Source organism: Aspergillus aculeatus (assembly GCF_001890905.1).
Source record: "Aspergillus aculeatus ATCC 16872 unplaced genomic scaffold ASPACscaffold_17, whole genome shotgun sequence".
In the NCBI taxonomy this organism is placed as follows: Eukaryota; Fungi; Ascomycota; class Eurotiomycetes; order Eurotiales; family Aspergillaceae; genus Aspergillus; species Aspergillus aculeatus.
In genome coordinates this window covers 74,939-89,663 of record NW_017962992.1, presented here as the reverse complement: position 1 = coordinate 89,663, position 14,725 = coordinate 74,939, and the positions used below count along the sequence as shown (strand labels likewise).

At 51.9% G+C, this 14,725-nt stretch overlaps 4 protein-coding genes across 4 annotated transcripts; 2 read left to right on the top strand and 2 right to left on the bottom strand.

Moving 5' to 3' along the window:
- Positions 1-21: 21 nt before the first annotated feature.
- Positions 22-810, top strand: ASPACDRAFT_46887 (uncharacterized protein; the record flags this gene model as incomplete). Its single annotated transcript, XM_020201860.1, has 4 exons — positions 22-67; positions 236-249; positions 389-562; positions 664-810. 4 exons carry the CDS (start codon positions 22-24, stop codon positions 808-810), a joined length of 381 nt encoding a protein of 126 aa, XP_020052465.1.
- A 243-nt stretch (positions 811-1,053) lies between these two features.
- On the bottom strand, positions 1,054-5,934 carry ASPACDRAFT_81362 (C2 domain protein). The gene is made up of 5 exons (XM_020205861.1): positions 3,685-5,934; positions 3,442-3,627; positions 2,911-3,379; positions 2,270-2,854; positions 1,054-2,217 (listed from the first exon to the last, which is right to left on the bottom strand). The coding sequence occupies exons 1-5, from the start codon at positions 5,619-5,621 to the stop codon at positions 1,324-1,326; spliced, it is 4,071 nt and encodes a 1,356-aa protein (XP_020052464.1). The 5' UTR covers positions 5,622-5,934; the 3' UTR covers positions 1,054-1,323.
- A 398-nt stretch (positions 5,935-6,332) lies between these two features.
- Positions 6,333-7,511, bottom strand: ASPACDRAFT_81361 (uncharacterized protein). Its single transcript, XM_020205860.1, has 4 exons — positions 7,450-7,511; positions 7,202-7,324; positions 6,804-7,115; positions 6,333-6,722 (listed from the first exon to the last, which is right to left on the bottom strand). The coding sequence occupies exons 2-4, from the start codon at positions 7,322-7,324 to the stop codon at positions 6,693-6,695; spliced, it is 465 nt and encodes a 154-aa protein (XP_020052463.1). The 5' UTR covers positions 7,450-7,511; the 3' UTR covers positions 6,333-6,692.
- A 297-nt stretch (positions 7,512-7,808) lies between these two features.
- Positions 7,809-13,508, top strand: swr1 (putative SNF2 family helicase/ATPase (Swr1)). The gene has a single exon (XM_020205859.1). The coding sequence runs from the start codon at positions 7,943-7,945 to the stop codon at positions 13,022-13,024; it is 5,082 nt and encodes a 1,693-aa protein (XP_020052462.1). The 5' UTR covers positions 7,809-7,942; the 3' UTR covers positions 13,025-13,508.
- Positions 13,509-14,725: the final 1,217 nt, after the last annotated feature.

Sequence of the window (14,725 nt, the reverse complement as noted above, 5' to 3'; positions counted from 1 at the left end):
AGATTCAATCAATCCGTCACCATGTCTACCGGTCTTGACATCGTTCACACTGCTGGTGCTGCCCAGCGTAAGTGCTATCTTACCCCGCCATCCCCAGACAATTAATTCGGAATCGAATGAGCATAAAATGCCTTCTCCTCCCCCCCCCCCACCGGGCGTCATCCCTCATATGCAACCACAATACTATCAATTCACAATAGAAACCTTCGCTAATTCATTCATTCCCTTCCCACAGCTGTCGGCCCCTACGTGAGTCCCCGCTTCTCCTACGTACCCTCCCTTCTCCCCTCGTCTTCAGCATAGGCGGGGAAGGAGGGATAATGCAAACAAAGCCATTACCACCTCCATTTTTACTCACCATAAGCTCCATGGCTGCGAATGAATACAGTCCCAGGCCATCAAGGTCAACGGCCAGATCTTCCTCTCCGGCCAGATCCCCCTGACCAAGGATGGGGTTCTCATCGAGGGTACCATTGGCGAGAAGACCCGGCTCTGCTGCGAGAACATCAAGGCTGTCGTCGAGGCCGCCGGCTCCAGCGTCGAGAAGATCTTCAAGGTTACGGTATGTTCTGCCCCCCCAACCCCCTTTACTGGCTGTTTGTTGGTGTTTCCAATATGAGTGCGGAGAGGGGCTTATCATGGAGTTCGCCGGGTTATTTTTAGGTCCTCCTTGCCGATATGGCCGACTTCGATGAGATGAACCAGGAGTACGGCAAGTTCTTCGCTCACAAGCCCGCCCGCTCTTGCTTCGCTGTCAAGCAGCTGCCCAAGGGTGTGCCTGTCGAGATTGAGTGCATTGCCTTGGCTTGAGTTTAGTGATGTATCTACCGCTGCGATTTCTGGGTGTACAGTTGGAGTAGATGGGAACAGTACATGCACACTGGAAACGATAACTTCGTCTCAGAACATGACCTCCATCAAAGGTAGCCAGCCGGCTACAGTATTGAATTATGTTGTTATCTCGAACTGAGTTCTGTCTTCCGCCCGGGGTTAATCGTAGGATCTACCACGGTAGAGCGCACCTTTACGTAGCCATAGCTTCCCTAGGCGGCTGTGATTAAACTATCATTACGCTATGTTAAGACTTGGCTAGTGCTCCAGAGCTCACGCCTGGACCCCAGGTCCCGCGTACCCATGAAAAAGGCAATTTAAACAGATCAAATAGACGCACTTAAAATCAACCTGGTGGCGGAAATCATGTCAAAATCTGAAATGCGCGCGGGCAAGAGCGGATATACCAGGCCTCACGTCCCCTCAACGACAACGAAACGGGGACCATCAGTTGAAATGCCCGCGAGTCATCCAGTGGTCGCTTCCAGACACTCATCGACGTCCAAGCATCCCCGTCATCTTCCCCCCAGCCCCGGCCATCAAGCTTTGTTTTACGATGGCATCTGCCGCGGCGGCTGCTGCTAGTCGCTCCTTTTGGCGACTGCGATCGCGAAGGTAGCCTGCAGCTTCGGGACGCATACGTAAGATACGCAGGATCATGTCATCGTTGGGTTCCGCTTGGGCTTCGCGCCATTTCTCCTCCTTCAATTTTCGCATCGTACCGAGGTTGCGCGAGAGCATAATACTCTTGGCACGGCGGGCAGCCGGCAGGCCCAGAACATTGCCGGGCCCGGAGGCACCTAGATGAGGAGGCGCTGAAGCGCGGTTCTTGTTGGCCTGTTGGCGCGAGATTGTGGCCGAGGCCATCCGCTCCGAGGTGCGTATCAAACTCTCCGTCGGTTCGAAATAGAAGAAGTTCAGTGTCTGAATCTCATGGTACTTGGGCGACTTGAGGATATCGATGGACACGCCGTGGGCTTCTCCAGTTTCCTCATCTACCGCGTGGAAGAAGTTTAGTAGAAGCACGAGCCAGCGTGCAACAATATCAACTTCTTGCATCGTCAGAGGCTTTTGGTGAGAGGGCTTGTCTGATAGGGGCGGTACCAGCAGACTCTCAATGGTAGCGAGGACCTCTTTCCACAATCGTGCCATCACCATTTTCATAGCCTCGGAGGTAAGAGTCTTGTTCATGATAGCAAAGTTATCGTTAAAGTAATCAAAAAGGGGCGTCAACGCATTCTCCACATCCGCACTGGAGGGTGTGGCGGTACTCGATTGAGCGCGGTTCCGATTGAGGAAGTTGGAAACACTTGAAATGCTGAGCCCTCGTGACAGGAGGGACTTGAGGGTCCGGCGCGACAAACAGTGACTGATGTACGCAGATAGCTATGGAGATATTACTGGAGTGTTCTGCGGAGTAGGATGTATCTGTACTTACCTTTTCTGTGATCTTGCGCGTCATGTCTCTCTCCGTCCGCTTCAACGTTCGGAAGGCCTTGCCAAAGTAAAACTGAATGTCATCACGTTCTCCTTCCATGCTTACACGAAGCAACAGTCTGCCCTGGGTATCTAGATCCAGCCAGTATTCTCTCGGAAGAAAGTCACTGAAATGTACAGGATCAAGCTTGATCGACGTCCGCCCAACATAGTCGTGATCGCCCACTGCATCCCAATCCCAGATAGTGGCAATGATGTTTAGAGGACCCTGTGTGGTGATATCTACCGCATCGTCCCACCGTGGGTTCAGGTTGTTATAGATGATGCGAGTCTTCGCAATGCGCTTCTGATATTCATCAGCCAGAACGACGTAAGGATCACTGCCGCCGTTCATATCGCAGGCTTTCAGATCCTCTGCCTCTACAACCTTGATGGTAAAGACATAAGTCGTCGACTTGCGTATCTTCTGCAATTGAGGTGCCGCATGTCTTGCTATAACCTCTGCGCAACCATCCACGTTAATTTCTTGTTCAAGCTTGTCAAGTTGTGCAAGGGCATATTCGACATTGTTGAGTTTGACCAAGGACTGTAGTGAATGGTTGGGTCAGTGATGCCCGAACAAGGGATTTCAAACGAACGCACCTCGGGAAAGAACTGGAAGGGCTCAATCTTCTCTTTACTTGTCCATGCTTCTTTGGCGATTTGCATTAGCTTTTCCTGAGCCGTTTGATTCATAGCAGCCTCCTGATCCGGAGAAAGACGATCCATTTCCTTCGCGAACATCTGCTCCAAGGATTCACAGTATCTCGCGACACCGCTACCGATAGATTTGGAGAGAGCGGTCATAAATTTAGCATACTGCAAGTCGTCGTCCCACTCCAGCTGTATCATTTGTTCCACCACCTGGTTGAAAGAACGGAAAATGTCAATGACAGACACACTGTGTCTGTAATCTTCAGGTATCTCTTCCGCCGAGCTATCAGCCCGGACGTTGAAGGCATCCTGTTTGACTGCCTGCTCCACCCAATCCATGACCTTTTGGTCCGTCAGGCGAATCCACCGCCAGACAAAGTTTTCCATCAGGCCTTCTACATGAAACGGAAATGATCCGCTGAGTACTGTAATCAGCAACCGGATTTGTGTCAGGTCAAAGGGGTTGTTTGGGGGACGTACTCAGGCACTGCCTCGGTAAAAAGACGACGGACATCTGCGAGTCGACGGTAGAGGTCAAATCCATCTTGTATGTCAGTCTCTTCTCCTCGCACGTTCTCCAACTCTATTATTCGAGCCACCATCTCGTGAACGTCTTCCGCAAATATCGGAAGCACATTGGAGAGTAAAATCAGATAAGGGTTGACCCTAAGTTTCGATTAGTTAGAATCAAGCACGGCTTGCGTTAGTGATGACATCTCTTACCCCATGATTTCTGGATTGTTGCGATAACGCTTTCGGATCTTCTGCGCAAGCTTCGTGATCGCATCACAAAGCTGAATCACATGGTCTACTTCCCACTCTTCTGGCTGCACCGGGATAAGCTGCCCCAAAAGTTCTTGATATTTTTCCGAGGCTTTCTGCGCCAGTCCATCCTGCACGTACGCACGGAAGCGATCGATATCTTCCAGATCTTCGGTATAGCTGGGGTCCATCTGAATGTGGGTTTCCAGTATGTACATCACCGGGCCAATCGGACGTGGTTTGCTTTCGTAGCAGTCCATCATCACATCATAAAGTTCTCTTAAAAGCGCCTCGTGAAGGGAGGATAGTATCTGTTGCATTAACAGAAGATCGTGGATGGTCCACTTCTTACGGTCGAACAGAACCGACGCCACGAAGCTACTACGCTTCCTGCCGTCCGAGTTCGGCGCTTCTTTGACAAATGCGAATGCCGAATCGAGGGTGTCAAGATCGATTTCGTTGTCAACGAATTTGGACCGCACAACATCCAGAAAGAGGGTCATTCTTGAGAAGGCAGGAACACGCCAGCGAAGACAGATCTCATTCAGGAGCTCAGTCGACTGCTTTGACAAAAGCTTCATAAGGGGTGCCTCTGATGTAGCCTGAGAGGCTTCAAGTTCACGGTCTTTCAAGTCGTGACCAAGAGTTTGGGTTAGTATAAACCGATACATTGACCGGGGGTCCTGGGGTATGTAGGTGTAGGTATCAGATTCGTCCGTCCCGTTCATACCATCGTCAGCCAGGGACAATGAGCTGAGATCCACGGGCTGGTCTATAACGTATGATGACGGTCGCTCGGAGTTTGTTCTCGAAAGCTCCCCTGCTGGATCTTGGTCTGCAGCGTTCGGATTGAACTGTGGAAGGGCGCCTCCTGGGGTGCTCTTGGCCAATTCAGGATTAGACTGCACAATCGCAAGCATCATCTGGGAGAGATCTGGAGCCTCATTCTTCTTCCACAGCTCGTATGCCTCATCATTCTTAAAGTCTTCCCGAGACAGCGTCTTTCGAGTTTTGAGGGTTAGATGAGCTTGATAGGTCTTCAAATCTTGCAGGGCGGCCTGTCCCGTCCAGACGCCTCGATTATTATTGATATCGGCTTGCACTTGGCCCTGGTTCACATCGAAGATTCTGGCAACATGCTGCACGAGGGGCATGTCCTTGATATCGTAGCTTAACGGGGCTATAACTTCTACGCTGGAGGTGCCATTTGTTTGCACAAGATCCTGATCCTGAGACAAAAGTTTGTTCTCTAGAACCGCCAATCGATTGGCCAGTTCCGGCCGTTCTTTGGCCCAGTCGTGGTCTTTTAGAATAAGTGCAAACAAACGGACAAAAAGAGCCACGTGTCTGTCCACCATGAGTCTCCAGTGATCATCGTCGGGTTCCTTCCCTTTGCTCAATTCCTTAGTCGCGTTCGAATAGAAGATCAGGACGAGGTCTTCGGCCCGCCGATCCTTTTCCATGCGCTTCTTGAACGACTGATCCTTCAGGGTGTTGAGAAAAGCAGCAAAGGTCCTCACGACCAGCGGATCTTGGTATTCTTTCCGCTTCTCTTTCCCAATCAGGACCCCAGTCAGCCTCTTCTCCAGCTCCGATATGAACCCATGGGGAATCCGAGTGCTCTTTGAATCTCGCACGAGCGAGAAGTCGCTCATCAAATCGTGAAAGGAGGTTGAAGCTCTCTTGGGCCGTTGCGGAGCTGGAACAGTTTGAACCCGGCGCGGTCGTGGTTGGAGAAGATAGGCCAAGTAAGCGACCCGGAGCGCATAGGTGTAGGCAGTGGAGGAGTTCACGGGACGCCTGCGGGACCCAGACGGAGTGCGCGAATGGCGAAATTCATTCTGAATGCTGTTGATCCGTCGGTTGAGTCCTCGGGACTGGGTAGATGCTGTCGACATCGGAAGAAGAAGCGGTGTCGTTTCTCGCGGTCGGTGGATAACTCCTTTCTATATCCTAAGGGTCCTCAAAATAGATAGTGCAGTATTTGAAAGTGAGAGAGAGATCATGGGATAGACTGTTATTGTGATCAAACCAGCAACAGCATGGCCCTAGGTAGGGGAGGGAGTGCTGATGGAGATAGCTGCCTCGCAAGGGTGACTTTCCGACGAACTCACAGAACCCAAAGGCACTTAGACCCGGCAAAAGAATAATACCTGGGTCGTAAGTAGAGAGAAAGCTGCAGTAGATTCAAGTCGGGCGGCTACAGGAAAGAACGGTAAGAAAGAAGGGGGTGAAATAAGATGGTGGGGAGAAGGGAGGGGGGAAGATGAGAAGTGGTGTGTTATTGTTGCGGTGGTTCAAAGGTATTGTAGTTAGTGGTGGTGGTTGGTGAAACAAGAACCGCTTGCGCCCGCCCCCATATTAAGTAACATTTAAGGGACTGACGTAGGTATCAATCGCCCTACACTGTACAGACAGTTTCAAAAACTGCCCCTCACTGGCTTGAATCCAATCGTACGGATAATCTGGACATAGACCCTGTTTCTAGAGTACGTTATATCCTAAATACAGGCAAAAGGACCCGGGCAAACACTAATACAAAAACCCTCCTTCCTCTTAACCGTCCACAGCAATCTAAGAGCAAAGACCCAGGAAGGTGCATAATGCGAGTCATAAGATGATCGCGCAGACTGTGATTTTCATCTGGAATTGACTATGCCGATCGGATGGAGCTTCCCAGGAGCCATGCGATTCTCATATGAAAACCCCCCACTTGTCCAGTGGCCGTGATCCCCGTATAGGTCACCATTCTATACATTCCCCGACCTAACCCGCCCGCATTACGGCCGAGGAACGACAGCAGACAGCCATTGCGAACAACCACGCATCTGAGGCCTGCCTGAGAGTTCAGCAATTGGGGATGGCCCTACCCCACCGTACCAATGTTCGCTGGAACCACGCACGGAGGGTTGAAGAAAACAGCGAAAATCATATTGTACTTATTTACATCGCATCAGAGAATAATTCGATCACCACGAGCCTTCGTCAGATTTACGGGCCTAGAGAGTAGCAAAGTCACAGCAGTTAGTTTTATGTGCGTAAACACACCAGGAGAGAAATGGGGTGCAGTATCGACGTACGGGAACAGCCCTGGGTCCACCCAACTCCTTCTCCAAACCGTCGGGGAAGGTCCTGGGAACGCTGGGCTTATCAGGGTAGAAAAGGCTGACGGTTCCGCACAAGCCGAGGAAGGCCACGATGAAAGCTCCGATCTGAAGGATACCCTTGCCAGGCGTCACATGGGTATATTGCTCGGGGCTGAAGACACCTAGAATTTCGTTCTCCTCGTGAACAGGCTCGCCGAAGTTGCGTCGTTCCTGCTTGTCCCACCAGTCGCCATAGGGATCTCTGAAGGCCCGCTTCATACGAGGAGGGTTCTGGTAGTTGCCGTTCTGCAAGCCGTGGACAGATGGTGTCAATTCCGCTCGGTAGGCCAGCGATTGAGGGGAAGGGTCACAGTTGTCCCAACGGCTCATACCTGAAGGGGGTCATCAAGCTCCGGCGCGGCCAGACTGCGAAGCTGGGAGAAAGAAGCATGGGGGACGGTGAAGCGGGCGGTCACCTGGGGCAGGCGCCGGGCCAAGATCCGTTGAGACAGCATCTGCTGAGATGTATTCGAGGTTAGCGACTACCCCAGAGAGACAGTTGAGACAATTGAAGGCACAATGGCACAGAGGCACAGGAAGTGAAGCTTCCATGTTAGAGATAAAGATGCGAGTGGCTCACCTTTGGTGCTGTGATCAGTTATAGAGCAAGTCGGAAAGGAAAAGAGAAGGTGGAGGACAGCGGAAAGGGACGAGGGAGAGGCTTGAGGCTCGAAGTTGAAACTGAAAGCGACTCTCCAGCCATGGGCGATAGACGGGGAATCCAAGGGTTTTCATTGGTGGAGAGTAAAGGCGGAGACAGTTAATGGCCTGAGGCCCCCAACACCGAGCAAAGCTTACATACTACGTACTCTACTTTAACTAATACACGGCGCGCCCCGTCCGCCTCCAAGTCACCGGACGAAAAAACCACTTCTTCAACGCAATCACTCCCTCCGTGTAGGTTTTCGCCTGCCAGTCACGCTACAGGGCCGATAACTATGCCAAATTCCTCGTGGCACTTCGACTCAGTTCTCTCTACACGTTGATGTCATTTTCTCCCATCTCGACCGCGTCCTCGTTGGGAAAACTGGGGTCAGCTGTCCAGAGGGCCCCTGTCTCCGTCATTACAAGAAATGCAAAACGGTAGTCCGAACGGAATTTTACTCCAAGATGAAAGCGTGACCCCCAAAATCGACGCCGTTTCGTCCGATGTCCTTCCCACGGAGCTTCCAACACCTTCTGCCACCCGCGACTTGAATTCTGCTGCTCTCCCAACTGAAGACGACGGGCCTGTCGCCGATCATCCCGACGGACCTCCATCGAAGAGAAGAAAACTCGCGGGGTCTACTCCGTCACGTCGTTCGGCCTCCCGTCCAGCATCACCCCCGTGGAAGAAGGCCGGGCACGATGGGCCGACATCCTTCATTCAGGATGGTAGGCGCAAGTCATCGCGAGTCAACGCGCTTCCGCTCGAGCTGCAGAGTCCATCCGACAAAAGACACACCCGTGCGGCTCAAAATAAGTTTGTGAGTAAGACTGTGTCTGGTAGCTCGAAAGGCGTCGCGTCGTCACCATTTTCCACGCCGACACAACCGGAGCGGAATGGAAGGTCTATAGCTGGCAGCGCCGTAATCAATGGTTCTCCTCGAAGTACCACGACAAGGAGGTCTACAGGGAGACAAAGTCTGGCATCGCAATCGCCGGCACCCAGGCAGCTTCATACGCGCACAAGATCGCACAGCTCCAGCACTTCGCGTCGTGTTTCCCAGGGCGGTGTCAACGGCTCCAGCCGGCACAGCCGATCCGCCTTAAATACGAGTACTCCCGCGACCTTGGAGGATGAGCATAATCTAGGCCAAGAATTCGAAGATGGCGGGCTTGATTGCCTTGATGATTCCGACGAGCTAGTTTCGCGTTTACGGATCAAAGTCAAGCGACCGATGATTGAAATTCAGCATCCGTCTCACGTTTTGCCGCCCCGAAAATTCAACTCGTTCAAGGAATGGCTGGATAGCGATGAGAGCAGAATAAAGGACCCCACGGTTCTCGCCCCGGCCGACGCGCTTGAAGAGGCTCTAAAGAGACGTCGGGTAGCAATAGCGGCAGAGCCAGGGGGTCTTTTGAGCCCAGACGTATGTTCTGCGTTCTTACCAGAGCAGCAGGAGGAACCGTCACAGCAATATTCTCATCAAGATCATCTCGTGGCCCACGTCTCCTACTTCAAAAAGCTTCTCGATCAAGAGCATAGGCGTCATCGCAACACGGCAAGACTATTTGCGCAGTGGTGTGCTGATGCATGGAGGAAGCGCAACAAGGATCCCGAAGATATCCTTCGGGAACAACAGGAGGAGATGCGCGGGAAACGTAAACAGATGGCCAAGGATCTTCAAAAGATGTTTGATCTTGCACGAGCTGAGGTGGATAGGATGCGTTTAGCACGCTGGGAGGAAGAGCGAAAAGCCGAAGACCAACAGGCGTTGGATCGTGCTATAAAGCAGTCAACAATGCTCTTTGAAAAGCGACGCCTGGAAATCCTTGGCGAAGCCGGAAGTGACGCCCTTGATTCAAGCGACGGAGAGCAAGCGGGGTCAGATGACCTCTCAGATGACAGCGACGACGACGAGGACAACATGTCCTCCTCAGACTCTGAGAGTGAGGACGATAAAGATGTTGATGATGATGAGGGCTTAACAGCCGAGGAGCTACGGTTGAAATACGCCAACCTCCCAGAAGCTACAGTTGTTTCCGATCACGACTCCGAGGTTGCTGACGACCCAGCTTCTTTCGGCGGCGGCGATATTTCAGATACTCATCGCGTGTTAGACGGGGATGGTGGATCAGTAGACCCGCCCACAGAAGCCCGATCTGATCAGTATATCGAACTCGAGGAAGTTGACCCAGTGCTTATGGATGACAGTGAAGACGAGTCTACTGATATGGATGATGACGACATGAGCAGCAGCGATGATGGGGATGAATATGACGAGGTGGAGTCCGAAGCGGAAAGTAACAATGGGCCTGGGTTGTTGGGATTCTTCTCGGCTAAGGATATTGCCTTGGAACAAGATAGCGATGGCGACGAAATTACCTCTGATTATGACCTAGAAACCGATGCAAAAATAGCATCCGCTGGTGAGGAGGAAGATGAGGAGTCGGAAGACCCTGACGAAGTCTCTCTCGTACCAAATGGACCTGCAAAAGACTCACTCCCATCACCCGAGCCCCCCCAAACTTCACCTGCGCCTGTCCTATCCCCCGGGCCTGCGTCTGAACTCATGCTTGGGTCCACTCCTGGGGAGAAGACAACGCCAGACCTCGAGATGACAGATCTTGTTGCCATCGAAACCTCAGATGAGATGGTTGAACCTGAATTGCTACGGCCTGATGGTGCACAGGGTAATGACCACTCCGAATCGAATGGTTTCCCAAGCAAGGAGCCGTCCAGTGAAGCATCTCCGGGCACGATTGCCACGAAACCTTCAGAACCGGAATCTGTTTCGTCATATGAAACGCCTGAACAGCAGCTACCGGCCAGCGAATCGTCAGCACCTGGTTTGAAGACCCCCGTGCCACATCTGCTTAGAGGGACTCTGCGAGAATATCAACACTTTGGCTTAGACTGGCTGGCTGGCCTCTACACAAATCAAATCAATGGGATTCTTGCTGATGAGATGGGTCTCGGCAAAACCATCCAAACAATAGCTTTGCTGGCACACTTGGCTGTTGAGCATGAAGTCTGGGGTCCTCACTTAGTGGTTGTCCCTACGAGTGTGATACTTAACTGGGAAATGGAGTTCAAGAAATGGTGCCCTGGATTTAAGATCATGACTTACTATGGCAATCAAGAGGAACGTCGGCAAAAGCGCAAAGGCTGGATGGATGATACTAGTTGGAACGTCCTGATCACCTCGTATCAACTTGTCTTACAAGACCAGCAAGTGCTAAAGAGGAGAAGCTGGCACTACATGATTCTAGACGAAGCTCATAACATCAAGAACTTCCGATCTCAGAGGTGGCAAGCGCTGCTTACTTTCAGGACTCGGGCTCGCCTTCTCCTCACTGGAACACCACTTCAGAACAATTTGACTGAATTATGGTCCTTGCTTTTCTTCCTGATGCCGTCAGATAGTGATGAGGAGGGCATGGAAGCATTTGCAGATCTGAGGAACTTCTCCGAGTGGTTCCGACGTCCAGTCGAGCAGATCTTGGAACATGGTCGAGAGACAATGGATGACGAAGCAAAACAAGTCGTTACCAAGCTTCACACTGTTTTGCGGCCGTACATCTTGCGTCGCCTCAAGGCCGATGTTGAGAAGCAAATGCCAGCAAAATACGAACATGTTGTCTACTGCAGGCTCTCCAAGCGCCAACGTTATTTGTATGATGGATTTATGTCTAGGGCCCAGACAAAGGAAACTCTTGCTTCGGGTAACTACCTTTCGATCATCAATTGCCTGATGCAATTACGGAAAGTTTGCAATCATCCGGATCTCTTTGAGACGCGTCCTATTTCGACCTCGTTTGCAATGCCACGCTCTGTGGCCACTGAATACGAGATCAAGGATCTTCTTGTGCGCCGGCGTTTGTTGTATGAACATCCGCTCACAAAACTTGACCTGGATTTCCTCAACCTGGTTCCCATCTCACGCGAGGATATTTCTCGCAGATTAGCGGACGACAGTACAAGGCTCATGGCCTACGGTCCTCTCAACACGCTACGTGAACAGCAGTATCATCGCACCAACTGGCAGATGATCTTCGACGGCTCGAGTGTGCAATCCACCTTAGATGCTTTGGAGAATGAGTCCAGGAAGAGGAGGATGGCGGAACTAGAGCGGTGTCTTTACTTTGAATCCAAACGGCACGGTCGCCGTCCTGTATACGGATCGAGTCTAATCGAGTTCCTCACGGCGGACAGCAAGCAGCGGCCGACCACCAATGGACCGTTGCGGAAACGCTCCCTGGCTGATTGGCTGTCAAGCCGCTCATCCGTTCTCGCATCGATGATCTTGTCCATTGAAGAACGGTCTCAGGTGATGGATGGCTACGTCCAGCGTTTTGCTTGTGTGACCCCTGCAGCAGTTGCTTCCGGAGTCACCGCAGCAGCCTTGACTCCCATCGAAACCCGACACCTTACCAATAAAGAACGCTTCCCCCCCTATGACCCATTTCATGAGGCACAAATGCGGTTATCAATCGCCTTCCCGGACAAGAGACTTCTGCAATACGACTGCGGCAAGCTACAACGACTCGACAAGCTACTCCGAGACCTCAAAGCGGGCGGACACCGGGCCCTAATTTTCACGCAGATGACCAAGATGCTCGATATCCTGGAACAGTTCCTTAACATTCATGGTCACCGCTATTTGAGACTGGACGGCACCACCAAAGTTGAGCAGCGTCAGATTCTCACTGATCGGTTCAACAATGACAACCGCATTCTGGCATTCATCTTATCCAGCCGCTCCGGTGGTTTGGGAATCAACTTGACCGGCGCCGACACCGTGATCTTCTATGACTTGGACTGGAACCCGGCTATGGACAAGCAGTGCCAGGATCGTTGCCATCGTATCGGACAAACTCGCGACGTTCACATCTACCGGTTCGTGTCGGAGTACACGATCGAGTCCAACATTCTTCGCAAAGCCAATCAGAAGCGGATGCTGGACGACGTGGTCATCCAAGAGGGCGAGTTCACCACCGACTACTTCACCAAGCTGGACGTGCGCGACATGATCAGCAGCGAGGACGTGCTCGAGGGTCAGGATGAGGCCAGCGCTGCGATGGATCGGGTGCTCGAGAATCGGGTCTCCGGCAGTGCTCGGGTCTTTGAACAAGCGGAAGACAAAGAAGATATCGACGCGGCTAAGAATGCCCAGAAGGAGTTGGAGCACGCTGACGATGGCGACTTCGATGACCGAACTCCTGGCCAGACGCAGGCCGGGACACCGCTCGCGACTCCGGGGCTTTCCAATGGACCGGACGAAGGTGGTGCAGCCTCAGGTACTCCCGGGCCGCAACTTCTGACCTCGCCTCAGATTCACGCGGTGGACGAATCTGTGGATGTCGAGGCCCAGTTCGGCCATGTCGACGACTACCTGCTTCGGTTTATGGAGTGGAATATGAAAGACGAGCCGCTTGTCCTACCCGCAGACAAGAGCAAATCCAAGTCCAAGAAAGGTAAAGAGCACCGTCTGCGAAAGCGACGTCGTTGAGGCGGAAAGGTTTGAGATTTGGAGAGGGGGGGGGGCGGGGGGCGCGCGGGAGGGCGCGGGCAGTCTGAAGGCGACTGCCGACGCGCAAATGTCCCAAGTGTATGTGTATGCGTGTTTTGATATCAATGGCTTCTACCTTCTACCTACACATGTGTGTTTCAGAACACAGCATCCAGGATTCGCTAAGCTTTCCTCTGTCTAAATTTTCCTTTTCCTTTTTTTCCCCTCTCTATTTGTCCCTTTTCCCTTTTCTCCTCTGACACTTCTTGTATACCAGCCAGGCGGTGAAATGAAAGGGCCGGAATCTAGCGGGCGTCTTGTTTGATATATCTAGGAGAGAACTGGAAAGGAAAAACAAGGCCGAACCCATACACACCCACACAACCACACACCCACATACAAGAAAGGGGGATCTTCAAGTAGATGTCCGTTGTTTGGGTTTTCTTTCCTTCGTTCGTGTTATATTACAATTGTTCATACGCACCACTCCTATCCTTCATATATTTTCCTTCCTTCCTACCTGCGACGGTTGTGTAAGTGGATTGATCAGACCGTCGTGAGATGGTGTTTTACATTGAAAGAGTCTTCGATCCAGCCTCAGCTCTGAAGATAGGATAGTCAGCCAAACCCGGACGATTTGTTTCGGGGGTGGGTTGAGTGAAAGACCAGGGTCGACCTCGTTATCAAACGTGTCTTACTTTCAACAGTCCATGAACTCCCGGACTCCGCCTCCTCCTCCTCATTATCACAAATTACTTTTCACAGACCCCCCTCTAGGCCCGATTTGTCTACTTGACCGACTGGTAGAGCCCCCCTAGGTAGCGTGCGCATAGCGTCATATCAAGCTAGCACACTACTGGACGTGGAGGAGCTAGACTAGGTGCCAACCCGCTGCCCGGTGGACAGATCAGACATCCGTTGGACCCTCCACCCCCCGCCTCCTCGTGGGCCCCTAGACCCTCTTGTCTACAGCCTCGAGTCAGAGACTTCCGGGTAACCAGCCAGCAAGGGGCAAGCAATCCCTGGGGTACTGTACAAGAAGGTCGGGAAAGTGCAGAAGGGGGTCCTGTTTCAGAAGTATATTGAAAGATTGCCGACAGGATGGATGGATGCAACGGCCTAGCCTAGTATACTTGCGCCTCAGCAATTTTGAGTTTTTGCCGGCTCCGACTTTTGTCTCGCTAAACTTGATGTGGAATTGCTAGGTGATGGTGCAGCAGACAAATAAATATCCGAGGAGGGCGAGGGGAGGAGGGGGGGGGGGCCGAGGGGCAGTGACCAGATCGACCTGAGAGGGCTATCGTAGAGTTTTGATCCACCGACGTGTACAGTACTCCGTACTTAAAGTTTATTTGTGAAACATGTGCAATTCCAGGCCCGCGTGCATTTGGAGCCATTTGTCACATTAGGCAGGAGAGAAAAGCAGTTACGAGTTGGCGATGTTTGCTTCATTCCGTGTGTGATGGTGATGATGAGGGAATGTAATCCGAGCCTATAGTCAGGAGACGCCTCGGAAAGTCTCGCGATGTTGCTGATCCTAGACTGTCAGTGTCCATGTCTATGTCTCTGTTTATGGTGATAATGACGGAGGATGTCCAATGGTTAAGGTATCGAACTAGTCTGGGAGATGATGATGATCGCCCACTCTAACTATATCACTCACTAGACTGAATAGACTCATTAGCCTTGCCCGGGAGGTCA

Excerpts from the sequence above, each read along its gene's own strand:
- ASPACDRAFT_81362 (XM_020205861.1), bottom strand. The coding sequence starts at position 5,621 with ATGTCGACAGCATCTACCCAGTCCCGAGGACTCAACCGACGGATCAAC. Across the intron at positions 3,628-3,684 it reads AACAATCCAGAAATCATGGG|GGTCAACCCTTATCTGATTT; the intron begins GTAAGAGATGTC and ends ATCGAAACTTAG. Across the intron at positions 2,855-2,910 it reads CCTTCCAGTTCTTTCCCGAG|TCCTTGGTCAAACTCAACAA; the intron begins GTGCGTTCGTTT and ends CATTCACTACAG.
- ASPACDRAFT_81361 (XM_020205860.1), bottom strand. The coding sequence starts at position 7,324 with ATGCTGTCTCAACGGATCTTGGCCCGGCGCCTGCCCCAGGTGACCGCC. Across the intron at positions 7,116-7,201 it reads AGCTTGATGACCCCCTTCAG|AACGGCAACTACCAGAACCC; the intron begins GTATGAGCCGTT and ends CACGGCTTGCAG. Across the intron at positions 6,723-6,803 it reads GTGGACCCAGGGCTGTTCCC|GCCCGTAAATCTGACGAAGG; the intron begins GTACGTCGATAC and ends GCTACTCTCTAG.
- swr1 (XM_020205859.1), top strand. The coding sequence starts at position 7,943 with ATGCAAAACGGTAGTCCGAACGGAATTTTACTCCAAGATGAAAGCGTG.